The sequence below is a fragment of the Ursus arctos genome, chromosome X (assembly GCF_023065955.2).
Source record: "Ursus arctos isolate Adak ecotype North America chromosome X, UrsArc2.0, whole genome shotgun sequence".
Taxonomy (NCBI): Eukaryota; Metazoa; Chordata; class Mammalia; order Carnivora; family Ursidae; genus Ursus; species Ursus arctos.
Window position 1 is genome coordinate 12048955 of NC_079873.1, and position 23319 is coordinate 12072273.

General features: G+C 40.3%; 2 protein-coding genes across 6 annotated transcripts in view; one reads left to right on the plus strand and one right to left on the minus strand.

Moving 5' to 3' along the window:
* Positions 1-13747, plus strand: part of ZRSR2 (zinc finger CCCH-type, RNA binding motif and serine/arginine rich 2) — a 28200-nt gene extending 14453 nt beyond the window's left edge. For both annotated transcript variants that reach the window (XM_026480273.4, XM_026480274.4), the window contains exons 7-11: positions 235-353; positions 5437-5650; positions 10024-10079; positions 10860-10969; positions 13269-13747. In XM_026480273.4, the coding sequence (XP_026336058.1) occupies positions 235-353; positions 5437-5650; positions 10024-10079; positions 10860-10969; positions 13269-13729 (960 nt within the window). In that variant the 3' untranslated portion in view covers positions 13730-13747. The remainder of the gene's footprint in view (positions 1-234; positions 354-5436; positions 5651-10023; positions 10080-10859; positions 10970-13268) is intronic.
* Positions 13748-16153: 2406 nt separating this feature from the next.
* Positions 16154-23319, minus strand: part of AP1S2 (adaptor related protein complex 1 subunit sigma 2) — a 28965-nt gene continuing 21799 nt past the window's right edge. For 2 of the 4 annotated variants that reach the window (XR_006407916.3, XM_026480278.4), the window contains one exon: positions 16154-17447. Coding sequence is in view for 3 of the 4 variants with exons in the window: in XM_026480278.4 (XP_026336063.1) it covers positions 17400-17447 (48 nt within the window). In the remaining variant the exon portion in view is untranslated. Of the gene's footprint in view, positions 17448-20339; positions 23316-23319 lie in introns of those variants that run through there. The other 2 variants (XM_026480279.4, XM_026480277.4) reach the window with 2 other exon arrangements.

Below are 23319 nucleotides of genomic sequence, written 5' to 3' on the forward strand. Positions count from 1 at the left end.
CTCCCAGTAGCCACGGCGATGCCTGGTCATGGGCAGTGACTGGGAGCCAAGAAATACACAGTGCATGTCTCTGGACGATTATTGGTGAAGTCTCGATTGCCTGTTCTGACCTAAATGTGTGTATTCTTAAGTCTTTTTTTTTTTTTTTTTGACCAAAATATTTGTATACATTTTAAACATTGAGTTCGTCATGGATTTTTACACCACCAGTAAAGTCATGGTTATTTTCAACAGTTGGAAAATGGTGCCACTTGGCAAAACCCAGAACCACCCATGGACTTAAGGATAATGGAGAAAGATCGAGCTAATTGTCCATTCTACAGTAAAACAGGAGCGTGCAGATTTGGAGATAGGTAACTAATTTTGCTTTATCGTGTCAGAATTCAGTGAATCAAAATGTCGAGGTTGTTTATTTCTCTTTTTGGGAGCTTTTTGAGTTGGAAAGGCTCCCACTCAGGCGCCGGCTGCAGTCTTGCTGCTTCTCCAGTCGCATTGCCCCCCCAGTACCTGTTCCCTGGGCGGGTGCAGCCTAGCTCTCCCACAGGGCTTCCCTTGCATTCCTTCCACAGCGTCACGAAGATCTTGTGCTTTTTGTTTCCTTCCTGTGCCTGCGTGAGTCCACGTGGGACAACTTGGATGGGGAAAGAACGTATTTCAAGAGACCGGAGCAGCTTGGCTTTATTTATTTATCTATTTATTTATTTATTTTTGAGTGGCCAACACTACACAAAAGAGACTTTGAAAAATTGGCATGCCCAAAGGAATATCTGTGAAAGACAGAACCTGAGTGAGTGAGGAAGAGTATTCTAGTTCCCCATTCTCTTTCTGTCTGCTCTGACTCAGGAACAGAGCCGGGGAGCAGAAGCGGACTTGAGCAGCTGTCCCTTTGGGCAAGTTACTTAAGCCTTCTGTGCCTTAGTTTCCTCATCTGTACAGTGGGGATGAAAAGTAGTGAGGCTGCAGGGAGTGGCTACAGGGCAAGCACGGACACCATGGCAGGCATGTGGCAGACACGGCCCTGAGTGGTCGCTGGTATTTTCATTTTGTTATGGTTGCCCTTATTCTCGGAGACACTCCGTTGCCTGCCTCCTTTGGCTCAGTTTTTTGGGGTTTTTTTTGCCTTTTTTATTATTTTTTTTTATTTTTTATTTATTTTTTTTTAAAAAGATTTTATTTATTTATTTGACAGAGATAGAGACAGCCAGCGAGAGAGGGAACACAAGCAGGGGGAGTGGGAGAGGAAGAAGCAGGCTCATAGCAGGAGCCTGATGTGGGGCTCGATCCCATAACGCTGGGATCACGCCCTGAGCCGAAGGCAGACGCTTAACCGCTGTGCCACCCAGGCGCCCCTTTTTTGCCTTTTTTAAAAAAGACTTTATTTATTTGCCAGAGAGAGAGAGAGCGAGAGCGTGCAAGCGCACAAGCAGGGGGAGAAACAGGCAGAGGGAGAAGCAGACTCCCCACTGAGGAGGGAGCCCAACGTGGGGCTCGACCCCAGGACCCTGGGATCATGACCTGAGCCGAAGGCAGACGCTTCACTGACTGACCTATCCAGGCGTTCCATGGCTTAGTGTTTTTTGAAACAAGACATTCACGTAGAGAACTAAGTGTTGATGTCTTCATTCATTTAGCAAACATTTAAATACTTGATAATATGCCAGGCATTGGTGATATTTATCATTTGGCTTATTTATGAATGAACAACTCAGAGGAGAAGAATAAGTCATAAAGGTGAATGAATCTGTCCAAGATGAAATCTAATGATTACTAAGCATTCTGCAGAAGAGATCGAAGCATTTCTTAGGGTCCTATTAATCCCAAAAGGAATATGAACAGGCAAATTCATATGTATTTAATGAGAAAGCTGTATGTTGTCACTCATGTTATTTTATTCATAAAATTATCCAAGCCATGAGTTTCATGTCCTTGTTTGGAAATACAAACTTTCTCTTCCTCTTATTTTTCTTTTTTAAGTTATGCCCTCATGCCTTTTTGTATTTTTTAAGAGCAGTGTTTCTCAACCCAGGTACACGCTAGAATCCTCTAGAAAGCTTTGAAAAATTATGTCCTACCTCAGGTTGAGTAAATCTCTAAGACCTGGGCAGCCTTACTTTTGAAATGTCCTTGGGTGTTTCTCAGGCGCCCTAGGACTGAGAGCCACTAATGTAGGACGTGTAGCTCCTTTTATAGTTCATAGCTGGGGTTGTATAAAGCCTGTGAAAGGATTCGTAGGATGTGGTCAGTAGTGAACGTTTCCTCTTGAGGAACTAGGAACTAAGGAAAGGAGAAGAGACTTTATTCGCTTTTACCTTTAGAAATGTTTCCTGAACATATGCTTTGTTTCATCAAGAAATGCTAATAATTGATGTTAAACACCCCCCACCGAAGAAGACATGGGAGGTACCTGTGAAAGACAATTGAGACCCAGTATAAATTCACATGTGTGTGGGTAGCTGAACCAAATGGCATTTAAGGTTTTCTGGCTGCAGGATTGCTTGTTTATGATGTATCTCTAACATTTCCTTGAATTTTAAGACTGTGGTCCAATCTGATTCTAAATTCTCCTTTTGAAGGGCATAAGTGAGAGAAGGGAAGTCTGAATGGACCGTGCTTGTGTGTGGAAAGGAGAGTGGGCTGCCAGGCTCTCCCACCCACCCTTGAGAGTCATTCCAAGGAAATAGTGACAGTGAGCAGATTAGTTTGTGACCATGTCTTCGTATTTTCATAGGCATATGAAATTTCATCATCACAGCTCTCAAAGTGTAAGAGCAATTTGGGTATTTTCATCATTCAAGTGATGAATTGTGAAATCAAATTTTATGAAATGAGCAGTTACAAAGTCCAGCACCATCCCTTCAGACGATGAAGCCGTTCCCCTTTCCCGGAGAGCCACAACGACTGGCTCCAGAATCACACAGCTGTTCTTTTCTATTAAGGCTTGTCACCTCAGACACGCTTCCATCACCTAAGCATTTCTTTGGTGGTGCTTTTTGTCATTAGTCTACAGTTCAATTCTAGAACCTTTCTGGAGTTGATCCTGCTGGGAGTCACAGCTTTGAAGGGAGTTCTGTGTTGTTGTTTTTTCCCCTCCTGAAAACATAATCACTGATGAGAGGTAAAAACTTACTTATCAGAGTAGTTATTCAGAACTCCCTGGTTTCCAGAAGTGACTGAAAGAGGGCTCATGACGTACGGCACCAAGTGTAATGAAAGAAATGGAAAGCAAGGCAAGGAGGAGAGAGGGAGTTATTGTGAGTGTGTAGTACACTTGGCTCCGGAGTTTAACACAGCCCAGGCAGAGATTTAGTTCTTACCAAAAAGGAAGAATGCGTGGTGTCTCTGGAAAGACAGAGATTTTCCAGGCATCAGATTCTAAATGTTTCTCCCGTGGACTACTGCGTAAAGACACTGAGGAAGGAGGTGGACGATAGCTTCGATAGATGTTTTATGAACAGCTGCTTACATAATTTTCCTGAAAATGTTTCTTACAGGGACCTTCAATAAATGATTGCAGCCCAATTTCAGCATGTAACTTGAAATACGTGAAGGACCAAGGTAGTGGGTACCTCGAGTGCTCCCTCGAAAGAGAAAAAGAGGTGTAGTCGGTTAGCTCTACCTGAGGGGGCATCTGGAGACCCCACGGTTCATTGGCTGACCTTGGGTTAGAGTAATGTCCTACTATGTGATTTCACGGCAGTTTTACTTGCTTCAAGTATCTGCATCATAAGTAAATAGCATGGCCTAAACCAGGGGTTCCCAAACATGGCTGACCTTCAGGATCAAGTGGGGAGTTACTCTGAAAATACAGTTCCCCAGCCTCAGGTCTTAACAGATGGTCTGGAACAGAACCTGAGAAATCTCAGTTCTTTCTAGGCGATTCTGGGAATCACACAGGTTTGCTCTCACAGCTTTAGATTGCCTTCCCAAATACGTCTTGTTTTAGCTGACTTCTCCGTAGGAGCTGTAGGGCTAGCCCTGAATATACACAGATTGTACAGACTGTCTCCAGGCCAAGTGGGGATTTTCCCTAAACAGGGACTCGGGCTCTGTTCCAAATCTCAGATGCTCGTTTGACACCCTAGGAACTAGAGCCAGGTTCATTCTGATGTAATAATCCCAGGAGCAGAATTTTAACCCTGTTAAATTGGTTCCTTGTTTAAAATCTGTGTGTGCTTCCTCCGTGTAAGATTCTGATTCACTGCTGACACTTGCAGTCAGCTTGAACTTTCACTCTGTGTGCTGTTGGTAGCTGTACTTGGGAGGGTGGATCTCATCACGAGGTCTCTACTGAATCATCTAGGAGGGGCCTTTGGAGCCTAGAACATCTCGCATGACTGGACACCGCACGGCTCGGAGCTGGGTGCGGTGTGCGGGAGGCGCGCTGTGTTGTCTCCCGTGGTGCGCAGATGTGTGTCCTAGACATGGAAAGTGAGGAGGAGGGAAACATGTAGTCATTTTGAGGTGATTGATTTTTCTAATGCTTGCCTTGTTCTTCAGCTTTTTTTCTTCCTTAGTTCTGGGGATTGTTTTTTTTCCTAAAAATTTTGTCTTAACCAGTTTTTTAACCAGAAACCTAATCAGGAGAATCTGACAATTTGGAACCTTGAACTACATTTTTCCCCCTCGTTTTTGGAGAGGGAGGTAAATTAAACTCATATAAGAGATTTAAATGACTCCGGTACGGCCTGGTTCAGTTTAAACTATGGAAAGAGAATTGTTCTTCAAAATGGTTAGCTGCCTCATGACACAAGAATTCTATGTATCATATCATACAGTGAACAGGCGCTGGACTGTAGGTTAACTCCCATCTCTTGGCCCTCTCTAACCAGCCATATGCCTTGGATAAGTGTGCTTCTCTAGGCCTCAGCTTCCCTCTTTGCAAAGTGGGGAAAATACTAGCCCCAACTGTCCTAATGGGTTGCGAGGATCAGAGGAAGAAGTATGAAAATGCCATGAAAGCTACAAAATGCTACGGTTACATATGTGAAATTGAACTATTCCATTAGCTCGAAACTCTCACATTACCGTATTCTCTAAGCACTGAGTTACTTGAAGATGGTGTAGAACCAGGATTGTATTGTTCTCACCTTCGTCCCGACTCCCACATAGGGTATCCTTATGCCTGCCACCGCAATCTGCCATGTCAGCGGGCCTCCTTTTTTCCTGTGCTTTTACACATATAAGGCTTTGTGAACTTGATCAAAAGGCAGCTGAATGGCATATGAATGTGGAAGTAATTCCCAACTTTACATTTTAGAGCAAATGTATATTGGTCAGTCTTAGAGCAGTGTTAAGTGTTGCAATTTGACACGTGGATGGCGTTTATTATCTTGCAGCTAAGCAAGTTCTTTGAGTCTCTATCTCCAAGCTTGGAGCTTTTGGTGTGTAATTTCTAACTCTTGGAGTGCTGCATTTAAGTTCTCCTTTCATATGCAGGTGTTCACGTAAACACAATTTCCCATCCTCGAGCCCCACACTCCTTATTAAAAGCATGTTCACAACGTTTGGAATGGAGCAGTGCAGAAGGGATGACTATGACCCGGATGCCAGCCTAGAGTACAGTGAAGAGGAAACCTACCAGCAGTTCCTGGACTTCTATGATGACGTGCTTCCCGAGTTCAAGAACGTGGGGAAAGTGATCCAGTTCAAGGTGGGTGTGCACGATGCACATGAAGAAGGGGACTGCTTCACTTTCCACCAGAGTGCCCTAGAGGACACGAGCGCTAGAGCACAGGCTGTGTGCCTGGGCGGGGCATGTGCGATGGCGCCGTGCCTGGTCCAAAGCTGGGCACCCAGGCGCTCGGTAAATGTGACTTCCTTGTCTCTCCCTTTCCACCAGCCCTCATTGCCAGTTACGGCAGAGGGACTACATGAAATCCGAGCCGCGTAAGGTCCTGCAGATAGCCATCCCAGCGTTCAGTTAGGGGCTGCACGTGATGGCGAAGGCAGCCCCTCCCTTCCTTTGTAGTGGGTCTCACCTAGAGCCCCGGTGTTCGCAGTGCAACACCTCTTCGCTTACTGAGTTTGCTGCATGATGTTGATGGCGCCTGCTTGCACCTTCCGTCCGAGGTCCTTACTCTTCTGGAGCTACCCAAGAACAGAAATCTTGATTCCTTTTTTTGACATTGTTTTTACTCATTCGGTACTCTCAGTCGTGGCTTGTGATGCAGCATACTGGGTGAAAAAGAGCCATTCAGAGTACACAGTTACTGGAAAACATTCCTCAAGGCAAGAATAAAGGCAGAGGTCCTAGCAGCTGCTCACAGGACCCCGGGGGTGGGATCCTAGCGTCCTGAGGCTCCCACTCGGTGAGTTGATCGGATCCAGACCGGAATGATTTTGCGTTGTTAGGATAGGGGAAATGTCCCATAATTTGAAAGGGGAAAAAGAAAAAGGAATACAATTGTGAGTTTTTTCCCTGCAAGTCGGCAGTGACAGGGGAAAGCTGGAACAGCCAGGAACAGAGCGGCTGCTAGCACCCAGCAGCAGTCACGAAATGCAAAGTTATACTTCTGTCTCCTGAATTCACAATTTTTATTCAATTTTTTTTTAAGATTTTATTTACTTGAGAGAGACAGAGATAGTGACAGAGATAGCAAGAGAGACAACGAGCAGGGAGGAGAGGGAGAAGCAGACTCCCCGCCGAGCAGGGAGCCGGACACGGGGCTCAAGCCGGACACGGGGCAGGATCAGGACCTGAGCTGAAGGCAGATTCTTAACCGACTGAGCCACCCAGAAGCCCCTGAGTTCAGAATCTAAAAAGAAATCTTTTAAAATTTCTCTCTCGCTTTTGCCTTTTGTTTCTGTTGCGTGTACCTTTCGGTCTTCACACTGCTGCTCAGCGTAAGCAGCAGATACTAGAACGGCAGGGCCGGCCAGGGAGTCCGCATGCTTTGACTAGCTCGTGCTTTTGAATGTGTCACTTTACCTCTTCCTGCCTTTGCCTCATCCCAGAAGGGGGGAATTGGACCCCATCAGTGGTTTCCCTTGTGGGGTCCCTACACAATACTGCTTCTGTGAAGTCAGTGATGGAGCTGCTTTCAGAACTTCCACCTGGTTAGTGGAAATCCTTACTTAGAACAGGCTGCACCTGCTAGCCACAGTGTGGCTTGGGTCCCCCCCCCCCCCCGCTTCAGTTTAGAATTTTATCAGCGAAGCTCATGCTAATCACATTAACAGTTATAAGTGGGAAGCTGTTTGGTAAATTTTTAGTAGGAAAAGTTCCAAAACATTGAATTCATCATGGAAAATTAATGGGTCCTTGCGAACCCCTGGATTGAATGATCTCTAAGGTCACTGGTGCAACTGACGTGGCCTCCTGAAGCCTTTTAGACTTCAAGGATGGTGTTATAAACTATCATTAGTCTTCCTGCTGAGCACGGTGTTACAAACCATCATTATGGATTGTGCCTCTTTCTGGATACTCTAACAAAAATACTGTAGAGCAGATTTGTAACATTGTAGATTCATTTGGAAAATAAAAGCTAAACATTTGTATCAGTATTCAAGGACCTTCTTATACCATTAAATAAAAACAAATCAGATTTGTCTTTTTATTATTTAATTCCAGTATGGTTAACATACAGTGTTAGTTTCAGGTGTACAGTATAGTGATTCTGGAATTCTCTACTCAGTGTTCATCAAGATAAGTGTATTCTTAATCCCCTTCACCTCTTTCACCCATCCATTTGTTCTCTAGTTGAGAATCTGTTTTTCACTTTGTTTCTTTTTTCCCCCTTGTCTTGACTTCCACAGGTGAGGGAAATCATTGTATTTGTCTTTCTCTGACTTACTTCACTTAGCATTGTACTCTCTAGCCCCGTCCATGTTGCTGCACATGACAGGATTTCATTCTTTTTGATGGCTGAGGGATATTGTATGCACATCTTCTCTACCCATTCATCTATCGATGGGCACTGGGGCTATTTCCATAATCTGGCTCTTGTAAATGCTGCTGCTATACATAGGGGTGCACGTATCTTTTTGAATCAGTGTTTTCATATTCTTTGGGTAAATACCCAGTAGTGTGATCACTGGGTCATATGGTAATTCTGTTTTTTAACTTTTTGAGGAACCGCCATCGTGTTTTCCACAGTGGCTGCATCAGTTTGCATTCCCACCAGCAGTGCACAAGGGTTCCTTTTTCTCCACATCCTCGCCAGTACTTGTTGTTTCTTATCTTCTCGATTTTAGCCATTCTGACAGGTGTGAAGTGATATCTCATTGTGGCTTCGATTTGCATTTCCCTGATGATGAGTGATGTCGAGCATCTTTTCATGTGTCTCTTGACTATCTTGACATCTTCTTTGGAAAAATGTTCATGTCTTCTGCCCATTTTTAATTGGATTATTTGTTTTTTGGGTGTTGAGTTGTAGAAGTTCTTTATATGTTTTGGATATTAACCCTTTATCAAATACGTCATTTGCAAATATCTTCTCCCATTCCGTAGGTTGCCTTTTATTAGTTTGTTGATTGTTCCCTTTGCTGTGCAGAAGCTTCTTATTTCGATGTAGTCCCAATAGTTTATTTTTGCTTTTGTTTCCCTTGCTTCAGGAGACATATCTAGAAAAATGTTGCTAGGGCCAACTTCAGAGAAATTACTGCTTGTGCTCTCTTCTAGGATCTTTATGGTTTCAGGTCTCACATTTAGGGCCTTAATCCATTTTGAGTGTATTTTTGTGTGTGCTGTAGGAAAGTGGTCCAGTTTCATTCTTCTGCATGTAGCTGACCAGTTTTCCCAGCACCATTTATAAAAGAGACTGTCTTTTTCTCATTGCCTATTCTTGCCTCCTTTGTCATAGATTAATTGACCATATAATTGTGGGTTTATTTCTAAGCTTTCTGTTCTGTTCCATTGATCTGTGTGTCCAGATTTGTCATTTTTGAAGCACATGATCAAATGTTCAATCTAACTAGTAATAAGAACAGTTCATATTAAATGAGATTATTCACACCTATCAGGTAAAAAATTACAAATTCTGTTAATACCAGGAGTGGGCAAGGAAGTATCAATTTGTAAAACCACCTCAGAGAGCAGTCGATCAATACTTAGTGAAGTTGAAAGTACATATAAGCTATACTTGGCACACTCCTCTGGTTATGCATACTAGAGAAATCCCGCTACCCCCAGAGACATGTTCAGGAATGCTGACTGCAGCACTGTTTGTTGATGAAAAATGGGAAGCACCTTGGATAGTCATCATTAGAGGAGTAGATAAGTAAATTTGATAATTTGATATATTCAATGTACAGTTAAAATGAGTCTTTATGTTTATGTGATGATATTGTGAAAAAAAAGTAAAATATACATTATTTGTGTAAAAATTTTAAATGTATAAAGCAATACTGTACATTGTTTATCAATACATATTTACAAGTTCCTTTGCATACGTATACGTAAATATACCCATGTATTCATAATAGACACGTCTGTGCATAATATGTGTAGGATTCGATGGCACGCGGATGATGTGTGTGTATATGCCTGTCTGTGTACATGTGGATATGAGTGTTGGTGTCTGTGTAGATAGGTGCACGTGCATTGGTATGTATGTTTGCGTTTGGAATGTGAAGGACACGCCAGCCTCAAGGTAGTTAGTGCTCATCCCTGTGATGGGGAAGGGAGAATGGATGGAAGGCTTTCAACTGGGTCTTTAATGTTCTGCATATTTAACCACTCTTTGTCAAAAATGGAAAGCGTTATTGTTGAACCCGGGTGGTAGATACATGGGTTGATTTGTTGTTCTCTGTATTTTTATGTATGTGTGAAGCACTTCATGTCTGTGAAAAACGAATCTGGATCAGCAGGGATCAGGTAGTTGGGGCCTGTAGCGCTGCTGTGTGCAGAAGCCTTAGATAGACCTGGGACTGGTACAGTAGCTGGATTTTGGAATCCTCAAATGAGAACTACTTTTGGTAGTGTCGCCTTGGACAAAGCGCATTATGATGCCACAGGGTTTCTTTTCCTTCTTTCTTTCTTTTTTTTTTTTTTTTTTTATGATCAAATTCTTCATTGCTCCTTAGGTCAGCTGCAACTTGGAACCTCATCTGAGGGGCAATGTGTATGTTCAGTATCAATCGTAAGTATTCTGAACGTAAATTACCGTCTTCACATTCTGTCTCAGTATAGTGTTGTAATTATGTTACCGTCTGGGTTTTCCCCACTAGATAGCTTTCGTATGTGTGGTATTTTTTAAAAATGTAACTACTAAGAGCTGAGATAGAAATATATAGAGAAGGGACTTGAAAATGTATTTGTAATTCATTTGTTATATACTTACACAGTTTTGAATCTTTTGCAATGGTTATTTTTTTACTTACATTGTTTTAATAATTAAAATACAAACTGAAAAGGGGTGACTAGCATAGAGAATGGAAAAAGGATACATTGAAAGAGCCAGAAATGGAAGCCCCATGTAATCTCGGTGTGCGTTTGGCCCCTAACACAGCAGTTGGTATATCATTTCTGATTCTCCTGCTGTTTGTCTGGGCCATGCTCTGGCTAATGGGTTAAACTAACCATTGTAATAAGAGAAATAGCAATCCTAGCTAAGAAAGGAGAGGCTCTGACAATGGTAAACACTGCTGCATTTTTAATGGTCCCGGCTTTTGGTTCAAGCAGCTTTGACTCAGGCTGATTTCCATGCTTCGGAACCTTGGGCAGGGTTGGTAAAAAGCATTCCTGAATACGTGGTGAGCTTCACGCCCTTGAATGCCCTCATGAGGACTCCCTAGTACAAAAGCAGTGAACTTGGTGGTCCTACGGTAAACTAATAAAAAGGTTAATTAACAGTAGGGGTCATCTGTGTAATAGGAAGTTACCGTAAAAGGCATCCTTTAATTTGTGGCTTTTTTTAAAGGGAAGAAGAATGCCAAGCTGCCCTTTCTCTGTTTAATGGCCGGTGGTACGCGGGACGGCAGCTTCAGTGCGAATTCTGCCCAGTGACCCGATGGAAAATGGCAATTTGTGGTAAAATACAACACAATGATTTTACCCCAGTGGTTCCACTGTTGTGTAAAGGGACATTCTTAAGGGGGAAAAAAAAATTTTTTTTTTTTTTTAAAGTTCAGTGCAGGGCTTGAACTCACGTCCCTGAGATCAAGAGTCAGATGCTCAACCGACTGAGCCACCCAGGCACCCCCAAAAAAGAATCCTTTAAAGGGGTGAAACATAAGCTTTTGCCTCACGGACTAGCTGAGCAGAGGTCGTTATATAAAGAAGCTCACATTTTCGATCTGTAATAGACCTTGTGGGTCACTTCATGGAGGAGGTGACTGAGGTAACAGTGTATCAGCGATAGAGTTGGGGCTAGAATTCCCATCTTCTCATCCTCTGTCCTGGGCTTTGAAACTTCAGGAAGCCTGAGGAGTTGTGTTTGTGGGAAGCCACCTTTTTTCCTTGTTGCAGGACCGGAAGTGATCTCTCCTCATAGGCTCCCCTCACTCAAGCTGGGTTTTTTCCCCCCATCTTTATCCCTAATGAATGTTCTGCCATCCTTACCACCTAAAACATTATAACATTTCCTGCCTTGCTTGAAAGACATGCTTTGTGCAGTGGAGACTGATTATAGCTGTAGGATCCGGTCAGGGCACATTTAGTCAGACTGACTCATCAGACTGTGGCCGCTGAATCAAGACATGAGTCAGTCCTTTGAGTAGCCAACAATTTTGAAGGCCTCATTATTTTTTTTATTTCTGTCCGCTGGGCTTAGCCAAACTATTTATTGTTGCATGACTCCGGAAGCAAAGAGCTGGAACTCTCCATGCCTTAGGGGAGCACTTTTCTTACCCATTACTTTTCTGGGCTTTACACTTGCCTGCTTAAAACCTCTTATTTAAAAAATCTATAATTTACGAAGTCTTTATCTTTGGCAGCCTGGTCTTAATGGATGCTGTCACTTAAAAACCATTTATTGAAGGGAAAAAAAAGAGTTTAGGATCCTTGCTTTGAAAAGCAGAAGAACCATTATGCCTGAAATTTGAAAGCTTGTGGGCTGAAAGAGATGGTACTGTTTTTTCCCTGAGGGAGGTTATTTTTGTCAGTTCCTGGGAATCCAGTGTGTTTTCAGTGAGGTACTTCTGAGTTTGACATTGCCCCCCCCCCCCGCAGCAGACTATTTTGCTTATTTTTTTAAAATAACAGCTTTGTTATTTTCCCTAGTGACTAATGATGTTGAGCATTTTTTGTGTGTCCTCATTGGCCATTTGTGTATCTTCCTTGGAGAGATGTCTATTTAGATACTTTGCCTATTGTTAATTAGGTTGTCTTTTTATTATTGGGCTGTAAGAGTGCTTGATCTGTTCTACGGACAAGCCTCTTATCGGAGATATGATTGCAAATGTTTTCTCCCGTTCTGTGGGTTGTCTGTTCACTTTGATGGTGTCCTGTGAAGTACAAAAGTTTATAATCTTGATAAAATCCATTTTATCTATCTAGCTTTGGTTTTTGTTTTGTTTTTTTGCTTGTACTTTTGGTGTCATACCTAAGAATCCATTGCTCAGCCCAGTGTCGTGAAGATTTTACTTGTACGTCTTCCTCAAAGAGTTGTATGGTTTCATGTCTTATATTTAGGACTCCGATCGATTTTGACTTTTTGTATATAATGTGTGGCATGGAGGTATTTCACTTTTAACTGTTTTACGTATTTGGCGAATTTACAGACTTTAAAAACAAAAGTTTGAAAGCCTCAGGAGGATCTCTAAGTTGTTCAAATAGATTTCACCTGTGACAAAATCTTCCATATTAAAAGTACTTGGTAAATTTAAAAGCACTAGGCCAGTGTTTACCATCTTCTTCTTAAAGAAAATATCGAGTGCTCCACTTCTGATAGGCTCTCTTTTGGCCACTAGTCCTGTCCTGCCACCACCATGCTGTCAGAGCACCCTGTCACAGGGACTCCCAAGGGCTGGTTCTTCAGCGTTAAGTAGGGCTCAACACTGTCCATCTGTGGAAGGGTGAAACCCTAAATAACCCCCGATGTGGTCACCATTTGTTCGGTTGCACTCCGCACCCTCATCCGGTCGGGGAACAGCCTTCTCGGCTGAATGAAAACTTCTGATTTGTTACCGTTCATGGTGCTGTTTGTTAGAGCATCTGAGTATTTTTGAAATTCCGGGAACCAGAGCTATGACATTCAATTTACATATAAGCCGCTTTGAAATAATGCGCAGGAGGAGATAGGTCTGTCGCGTCCGAACGTCGGCAGTGTACCCTCTAAAAAGGATAAAGTGCCAGCAGTAAATGCTGTTTCCTCACTGTGCCGTTGCAGGTTTGTTTGAGATACAACAGTGCCCGCGAGGAAAACACTGCAACTTTCTCCATGTGTTCAGGAATCCCAACAATGAGTTTTGGGAAGCTAACAGAGACATCTACCTGTCTCCCGATCGGACTGGCTCCTCCTTTGGTAAGGGCTCGGAGAGGAGAGAGAGGACGGGCCACCACGATGAGTACTATGGGAGGCCCAGGAGGAGACGGAGCCCTAGTCCCTCCCACTCCTACAAGAGAAACGGGGAAGCGGAGAGGAAAAGGAGAAGCAGTCACCGGGGGAAGAAGTCTCACAAACACATGTCAAAGAGTCGTGAGAGGCACAGTTCACGAAGTAGAGGAAGAAAAAGGGACCGCAGCCGGGCCCGGGGCAGCCGGAGCCAGAGCTCCTCTAGGTCCAGGAGTCGCGGCAGGAGGAGGTCAGGCAGCAGAGACAGAACTCTTCAGAGTCCCAAATGCAAATAAACGTACTTTGTTCCTAAATGACTGTAGATCTTATTTATGATGGCTGCTTCCTGCTTGGGTAGTAGAGGGCTCCGAGCTCGATGGTTAGCAAGTCTGGCAGAACCCTATTTAAAAATGCTTTTATTCTCTGATAATCAGTGTGTTTAGTATAGAAAACCTAGAAAACCTAAAATGTACAGATAACATGGAAATCACCTGTAACCCTAACCCTTAGTGATAATGTTAACACGGGAGCATTGCTTACGTCTTTTTTTTCTTCTTCTGCGTGTGTACACGTGTTTTTTTACACAAAGATCATATATGGCTGCAGCTGAAAATGCTTTTTTTTTTTTTTCCTATGCAAAATCTCCTATTTCATCAAGCCTCCTCTTCTTTTTCTCACTGCACAGCATGGACCTACCCGTTTATTCAACCATATCCCTATTGTTGGATTTTAAATTACCTTTAATTTTACACTATTAAAGAATCCAGTGCTATAAACAGTCCTGTTGTGGATTTCCTTAAATACCTTCACACATTTCTGACCTTTTCCTTAGGATAAACTCTATTACATCAAGAGATAGGACTCCTGACGTGTTTCCAAATTGCCCTCCAGAAAAGCTACAGAAAATGTACTCTCTCAACAGTGAGTTTTGCTATTCCCACGCCACCAAGTTAATCTTTGCCGGTTTGGTAAATTTGATGTTCAGCTGTTTGTTTCTCTGTGTATTGGCTGAGCCAGACACTTCTGTATTTGATGGCTGTGAGGTTTGGTTGTTTGCCCTTTACTAATAATCTCTTGGGTTTTTCTACATGCAATAGCTGAGCAGCTTTTTGACTTTGAAATTCCTTTTGTTTTAAAGTCAGTTTATTTCCTCTCCATCCTGTCCCATATTCACAGCCCCTTCTCAGCTGGAGGTTTTCCGTTAAGGGCTTCATCTTTTTTATAGTGTGTTGGGGAGCTGTTTATATAGAGGTAAGTCTTATTTTTGTCATTTTCTGGGAAATTAGGGTCACTGCCACTGAATCTGCTTAGTGTTAAAGCAATTCTCATTAAAAAAGTGGTCAGAGAAATTTCTGTTTAAAAAAAAAGGCTTAAGGCAAAAAAATATCATTCTTGGTCTTCAGATCATAAAAAAGAAAAGATGCTCTTATACTTCCTTATATGTTTTTAATTTTCTTTGTAACCTTTTAGAGTATGTGGCTTTTGGCAATTTAGGATGTGGAAATAAGGGCTTAAGGATGCACAAAGTATTGAAGCTAACAGGGAAAGAAATTTTAAGATTGGGATTTCTGAGTGAGTGGTTATCTGTTGAAATGAGAGTTCTTAGTATGTAGCCTATAAAAGGAAGTATGGTCCAGAAATCATTTTACTTTAAAAATTGACTTGTTCAACTTTAAATGCCTGCTTTACCCTAAAAATGATTGAAAATTTTCTAATTACCTACTGGATTCACTAATGCTGAGTAAGTATCCCTAAATCCAGTATTTTTCAGTACTTCCCTAAATACAGCCGAGATACACATAATTAAAGGTGGTATTCCGAGCTGAATAGCCTTCATCGATCATGGAGGACAAAATAGGGTAAACACCAGCTTGTGCTCAAGGTGTAATGAGATGATGGGGTCTTTCCCCTCCAGCATTCACGGGCACTGCGGTGTGGAGGGAGGGACAGAGCAGTTTTAAACCAGTTGACTGGTTCATTATCTTGGTAAGTGTCCATCTTGAACTTAAATGTATTAATGTTTTTTAAACTTATAACCTGATCACTATTTATGATTTAAACATTCCAGCTCTACAGTGCCAGCAGAAGCCCATCAGGCCTGTTTTCAGTGAATAAACCAGATGAGTGTTGGAGACTACCCCTGTCTGCAAGTATCTTTTTAGCAGACTAGAAACTTGATGGTAGTTGATGTCTTGTTCTTTAATATCCTTTAGTATGTAATATTTCCCATGTGCAGCTAGTAAGAGGTCCCTTAACTATCATGATAACCAAAGCTTTGAGTTGCTGTTTATATTAGGGGCTAGTTTGCAAATACCAGTTCATTTACCTGCTAGCACCTCCAGTTCGGAGCGGTTGGGGGCGTTGGGGGGGGGGTGATCCAGTTGATTTGCAATACCTTTGATTACCTGGAGTAATGAGAGTTGCTTCTTCAGAAAGCAGAAACGTTAACTGCATCAAGGTTTTAAAAGCGGCATTTATTGATTGAAAATAAATGTGTAGATAAGCTCTCAGCATGGAAGCCACATTATTTTTAGTGAGCTTGAAGTACCTGAAAACTCCTTATATCTTCCGTCATTTACCTTGTGTGTGCTTTTAGCATCCACCTTCAAATGGAGGTGAATTTTCGACATTTTACTGAGAAAAATTTAAAATTCTTTCAGCAGCTCCCCCATAGTCTGACAAACTTTTGCAAAGAGAAAGATAAAAACACACTACAGTGGTGTACGTTGAACATTTATTACAACTAATTGGTGATGTGATAGTGCTAACATGGCCTGAATATGTACTGGTCACAATCACAACAAAGCTTATTCCAGCCCAGCAGATACAAATGAAAGTGTAAACCATGAAGACATGTTTACATACACACAAGTATGTATAAAAGTGACATCGAAACAACTGTACAGCCTTAAAGAATACAGGGCCCACTGATGTCATTTTACCTCATTCAACTCTTTTACATGAAACGTGGTGTCTGCTTTTATAAGATTTCTGATAACTAGGCATTGCCATGGAAGGGAAGGAAGCTGCCCTAAAGTTTGCAGCACTTGTAAGTGGAGGGAAGCAAAATAAATTTGGCCGTAACAAGCACCGCAGGAGGAATATTCGTGCTTTAAACAATGACTTAAGCAACACTTTGTGAAGAGAGGAACATATTTACCGTAAGATACCGTTATGAAGAATTCCGGTAAGTCAATGTTTCCGTTTTTATTTGGGGGCATCAAAAACCATCTAAGTCACTAAATGGTTATGACCACAAAAACAATCTGTCTCAGGAATTGAATGTTCCTTGGCCTTAAAAATAACGTGCTCACTATTAAACAGCCGATACTCTGTTCCTCAACCCCGGTTTGGAATGCCAGAGAAAGTGTAAACACTTTATTTTTAGTGTAAAACACATCATTTTAATTTAGTCCTTTGTGTATTCCCTTTAAGTATGTAGTTTCCAATAAGGGTCTTTGGCGTAAATTTGGTTTTTTTTTTTTAAGTCTCAAACAGTTACGTTTTAATTCATTTGATATGTGAGTATCGATTCCCTTTATTCTCATATATGCTGAAATGCTACACACTAGTCTTTGGTTTCATAAAACCAGGTTTCATATTATAATTTAACAGTTTCCTTTGCCAAAGACGGTAATTAATGAATGTATATTACCTGATTGTGTCATTCTCATAGACGCATGATTAGATTGAGAGAAACAGATCTATAAACTTTAAAATATCCAGAAAAGGTACCATTCTTTTTCTGCATCATTCTAATTTGTATTTAAGTCCCTTAAGTTATTACTTGATTAACCAAAGTTCCCTTTAAAAAAAAAAACTTTGTGTAGGCCTGAATGAAGCAGCTTAGCAAAACAGTAATACTGACAAGACGTCATCTTATACCATTAGCTAACATGGACATGAAGGCAGTGACCATCTACAGTGTGTGAAATGCCACAAGAAGTCATCAACAAGGGAGGAGAGTTATGTCAGTCCAATTTCTTCAAGAACACTACGTGGGGTTTCAGCTTCCTGTGGAGGGAAAATGTGAGACTCTGGTAAGCAGATTCGGGGAGGCTGGAGAATGTGAAATTAACACGGAGGGATGTGCAAGTTTCAGAGAACAATGCAAGCAGGTCATTGGTTTGGGCACATTCGAATGCTGACAGCAGGTGGTTATTTACGGTTTTGCGCCCCAACGTCAGAGACCACAGAAGGATATTTTCAGCATGCATTAAATACCCACTGATTACCTACCAATGTGCTGAGTACCATTGCTGTCACACAAAAAGCAGGCAAACCCACTGGCAATTTAGGAAATCACTGCTATCGAATTAGCTACAGGAAAGGTAAGTTAGTGTTAAAAGTCTCCCCTAAATAAAAAACAGGGAAAACCCAGAGTTCTCCCCAATCTTCACATAATTTTGTTTTCCATGCTTCCCCCCCCCTTTAGGTCACATGTATTTATAGAAATGTCTTCCTCTGCGTTTTTTGCTCAGTTTTTGACTTAACTGTCCCCAGCAGCACGGCTGCAGAACCTCACCTTCCCAGCCTCCCAGGGTGCCTTCAATGGAGGCGATATACTACAAAGAGTCCTCTAGGACCAAAGGCATTTTTGTCTTATGCCACAACCAATACTCATTTTTAAATATCAAAGGAAGACAAAACAAAGCAGGCGTATCTAGAAAAAAATAATTCCAAAGCGGCTGATTTTGCACATCACAAAACAGGACCCAAGGTCAAAATCAGGTATTACTTGCAACAATTTTGTAATTAAAAGGCATATGATAATTTAATGGAGAAAATGCAATTTTTAGTATCCAATAATAACTTACTTTTGCATCCTAATTGTGGTACAGCAAAAAACAAGGAAAAGAAAAAAAAACTGTAAATCCATACATTAGATTTAATTGTATGTAAAGCATCACATGGTTAATGTAATTTAATCGTAAGTAAATTAAACACTAGCCTGTTTCCTGATTTGGAAAACAAGGATCACAATACTTACCTTCATACTAGACATTTAAGGGAGAGAAGGCTTAGTGCCTGACTTCTAGAAAGTGCTCAAAAACTGTTAATTGATAACATTACACGATTGAGACCTACCTACATGAAGGTATTTAGCATTCAGTACTAAATAAAATATTATAAACCAACTCTGTATAAAGTTCACAAGTTTTAGTAGGTTTGTTTACTAATGAAAAATGGGTAAAAATCGGCTTTGGTGAAGAAAGGTTATCTTATGAAGTATTCTTGCCCTCGCTCCCCACATCAAACCTCAGCCTAACCAGGGTACATCAAAATATATATGGGGGATAGGCAAACAAGTTAAACATTGCCACAAGATTACAATCCACCAAATACAGAATGGAGGACATTCTACAGCATGGGTGACTCGGTTAAAGAGAAAAAAAAAATGGCAGGGACGAAAAGCAGGGGAGTTGTTGAAGGTGAGAAGACTCAAGAGGCATCAACCAGATACAGTGTGAGCCTTTTTGGGAATCTGGTTCTAACAAACCAATTATAGAAATGCAATTTTCAGGCAGTTAGGAAAAATTGAACCGGGAACAAGATATTAGGAGTTACTGTTAATTTTGGGGGGTGTGGTACTTCAGTCTCTTGATACATACTGAAATATCGAAGATGAAATGATGTCCAGGGCTTGCTTTAAAACCCTGAGGCCAAAATGGAGGTGGAGGGGAGATGGATGACACAAGCATATTACTATGAGTATTGAGTTACAGGTGTTGAAGCTGAGTTTTCATGATAGAGTTTTTAAAGTAAGTCTGATGAAAAAGATGCAACACTCCCAAGAATGATGTAATAAACCAGTCTCTTTGATGTATGTTTAGCCTTAAACATTAAATATACTGACATCTGAACCGCATACATCTTGGAACAATTTAAAAATAATCATTTGCATTTAACCCTTGAACAACACGGATTTGAACTGTACAGGTCCATTTATACAGAGACTTTTTACTATACAGTACTGTAAGTGTATTTTCCTTAGGATTTTCTTAACATTTTTTTCCTCCAGCGTATTTTAGGAATACAGTATATAATACATATACAAAAGATGTGTTAATGGAATGTTTAGGTTATCGGTAAGGCTTCCAGTCAACAGTAGGCTATTAAGTTTGTGGGGAGTCAAATGTTCTATGTGAGTTTTCAACTGCCTGGGAGGGTCAGTGCTCCTAACCCCCTCATTGTTCATAGGTCAGTTGTAATGTTCAATAGTTCTTAAAAACACCATGTAACCTTTAATGCATTTATTAAAAGATGCCTACACTGAATTCTATACAGCTAACATTCTTCGCTATCCATGTAAAAATGTCTCCCATTCTATTCCCTGGAGCTGGTCAGATTTCCCCTATGTGCTCACTGCCTGCAATCCTATATAGCATTTCATGAAGAGAAGCATGTTACTTGTCAAATATGCATTATTTAAAATGTGTACTTTCTAAAAGTCCTGGTTTAAAGGAATCATTTATACATTTTACTCCTTGAGACTTGTACAAATAGTACATTAGTTTCTTTTACAAATTGTGTCCATAGTATAAAACGTGATCTTCCCATGTTGACACTGAAATTGTAGCTCAAAATTACCGACAAGAAGTAGTAGCGGAAGTAGTCACGGCCATAGAAACAATGTGAATGGTGGTTACCAAGGGCTGGGGGAAGGGGAAATGGAAAGTTGTTTAATGGATACAGTTTGTTTCACAGGAGGAAAAATTTCTGGACGTCAATTGCACGACACTGTGAATATACTTAACAGTACTGAACTGTACACTTAACAGATTGCCAGCTTAGCCACTTTTGGTGTTTTTTATACGATTTAATAAAATTACCTGGAAAAACCAAAATATAAAAGATATTATTTGTCCAAAGGGATGGAGAAGAAAAAAAGTCATTCACATGAGACAAAGTACATGCAATACTTTTATTTTAGACGTGCAAGAAAAGCGATTTCAGAATCTACGAATTGAAAGCAAGCAGCTGTATACAAATAACAAAAGAAGCAACATCTGGTTACAGCTCAGCACACAGCATAGCATCCAAAGCAAACCGGCAGGAGACAATGCATATTCAGCATTAAAACCAGATGAATAACATCTTGCAGGGTGGGGGGAGGGACAAAGGGAAAAAAATGGAAATGAAAGACCAATGTTTCCCAATGCTTTCAATGTATAATGGTAAGTTTCTCATTTGATAGCCCACCCAGGTGCTTCAAATGTAATGCAGGACATAGAGAATGGAAAGAACTGCTCTGCATACCTGCCTAATCTACATTTTCATAGGTCGTCTTTCAGTGGTAAACCTGTTTGAGTGTCTTCTGAATTTGTTTAATGATAACTTAGGCTTTTAAACTCTCTAGATACGAACAGTGAATTATTTGGTACTTTTCCTTTTACAGTAAAATAAGTTGCATGTTTCATTAAAAGTATACACAATAACGATCAATATTAGAAGTCTTAAAATAAAACCATAGTTAACAAATCGTAAGTATTTAAATGAAGACTTAATATATATTATAAAACCATAACTAGTAAAAATATTAGTATTTAAATTGAGTATTAGAATTTTAACTATATAAACTCAGTATTAACATTTTGAAAAGGTTACTTCTTATTAAACAAGAGATATTGCCACAGAGGCTTCTGACAGAGCTTTCTGATCACTCTGAAAAGGACTGTTCAACACTGTCTAGCACTGAATAAAGGTGGCATCAGGAACTTAAGAACTGTGAATGTTTTACCCTTAAATACTACGGAACAGTACAGATTTTACTTTCTGGAATTATTTCCAAATACGCTTTTACGTGATACATTAGAAAACGTTAGCTCACATAGGCTGTAATATAGTCACACTAAAGAGAATTTCTTTTCTCCCCTGAAACATTTGAAGACCAAGCCACACTTATTTGGCCATTGCGTTTCCGCTGTTTTCTTTGGTGAACATTTTAACGATGGCTAAATTTTTCTCTTACAAGATTTTAATCATAGATGGTTCGTAAATGATGACATGTATGTGTTTAAGATGAACTACTACTCAAAACATTCATAGGTCATATTTCAAGAAGAAATTAAGCCAGTTGCGAGCAGGAATAAACTACATCAAGATCACATATAGGATGAAAATAAAACAGAAAAAGAAAAATGAGGACAGGAAAAACAATTACAATTGTAAAGGTACTGGTTTCTGAAATGCTCTATTATACAAGATAGTCACCAAGCTGAGGATATTTTCTTTCATAAGTATATCAGCTCTCTATTTCCTCTGTGAAACTCTGCATACACGATGAGTAGTCATTTAGTACACAGGGACATTAAAATATTCATGACGTGGCTACAAAAGAAATGCACATATTCTTACACAGTATACAAACTGACAGACACAATCAGATTCCTAGAATGTTTAGTACACAGTACAGAAAATGGAAACTTAAATTTTTGTTTTCGTTCTTTGGTTTATGGCTGAACATTTAACTTATAAACAGTGCTTAGGAGTTCCAGTTCATCTGTTGGTAAGTTATATAATGATAATCAAAATGGCCTATATCCTACAAAAGCCAAAAGCACTGTTATTAACAGGCTGAAAAGATTTTCAGTGTAAAATCGTCTGGTCAATGCTGAGTTAACTGAAAATTCAATTAGAATACTACCTCCCACCAGTCTTCAAGTATGTCAGGATTTTATTACACAAAGTAAAGGAATTTAATCCCTTAATGAAAATCATTACATCCTTAGGTGACCATAAACTCCTCTACAGATCCTTAAGGAAAATCTTTGCCAAGAAAAAGTGGAAAAGTAGTCACCCATTTGGTATATTAAGTAGCAATGGAGGTGTTTAATGGTTCACTTAGCTTAAAAAAAATTCCAGAGACTATGCCTTTGAGACTAAGGATATTATTTTTTTAAAATAATTCTCAGGATAGATTTTAAAGAACTCTCCAAAAAGATTGTTAAATGTCTATGCCTACAAATGTATGTAAATAGAGGTTTCTCATATCAACGAGGTAACCTGAGGTGAGGTTTTAAACTGACCCGAGTGTGTCCACAGATGGATTTCTAGGGACTCAAAGAACTCCCTGAAACTAGAGGCAAAATTACATACAGATTTTCCTGAGAAGAGGGCCCGTGGCTCTTCGGGCTATCAAAGGGATTATACCCATGCCAAAAGGCTTGTGACTCCAAGTTTAAAACTGCTCATTTGATGGCTTGTAAAATATCCTCATTTTAATATTGAAGTTGGCATTTTGAAATGATAGGCTACAAAGTCATGTAAACTGTTCAAATATGTATCAGATCCCTTATACAATGACTATTAAATACACAAGTATCTGAGAAGTACCACTTAAATTTTAATCCTCAGATAATTCTTAAAACAGTTTAAAAAGAGAGAGTTTTGCCTTTTTTCCCCACTCAGAATATAGTGGCATGAACCAGCAAGTTAAAATAATAGTAGTAATAAACCCCAAATGCTTCATTTTCTTACAGAAGCTCTCATTTTTCATAGGGGAATTCTATTTATCTATTTCTGTACCAGTGACATTAGTGCTTCACAGTATTTAATAATACTTTTTTGTTAATGAACCTCTGAACCTATTTCAATATTCTCTGTGTAAAAAAATAAATTATAAATCCCAATGATGGATCATTATCAAAATTCCCTATGAAAATATCAGTTAAAGGAAGTACTGGGACTATCCCCTGGGATTTAATGTAATTAGACTTTTCAGGTAATGCTAAAATATATAACAAACTTGACAGAATTGTAAGTACAAACTGAATTCATAGATCCTACTACATTTTGATGCATGTCAGTACTCCAGCACGTATCCTAGTATGCTTTCTTACACCCAATGAAACTCTTGCTGTGATACATATTCTCTGTTTTCTGG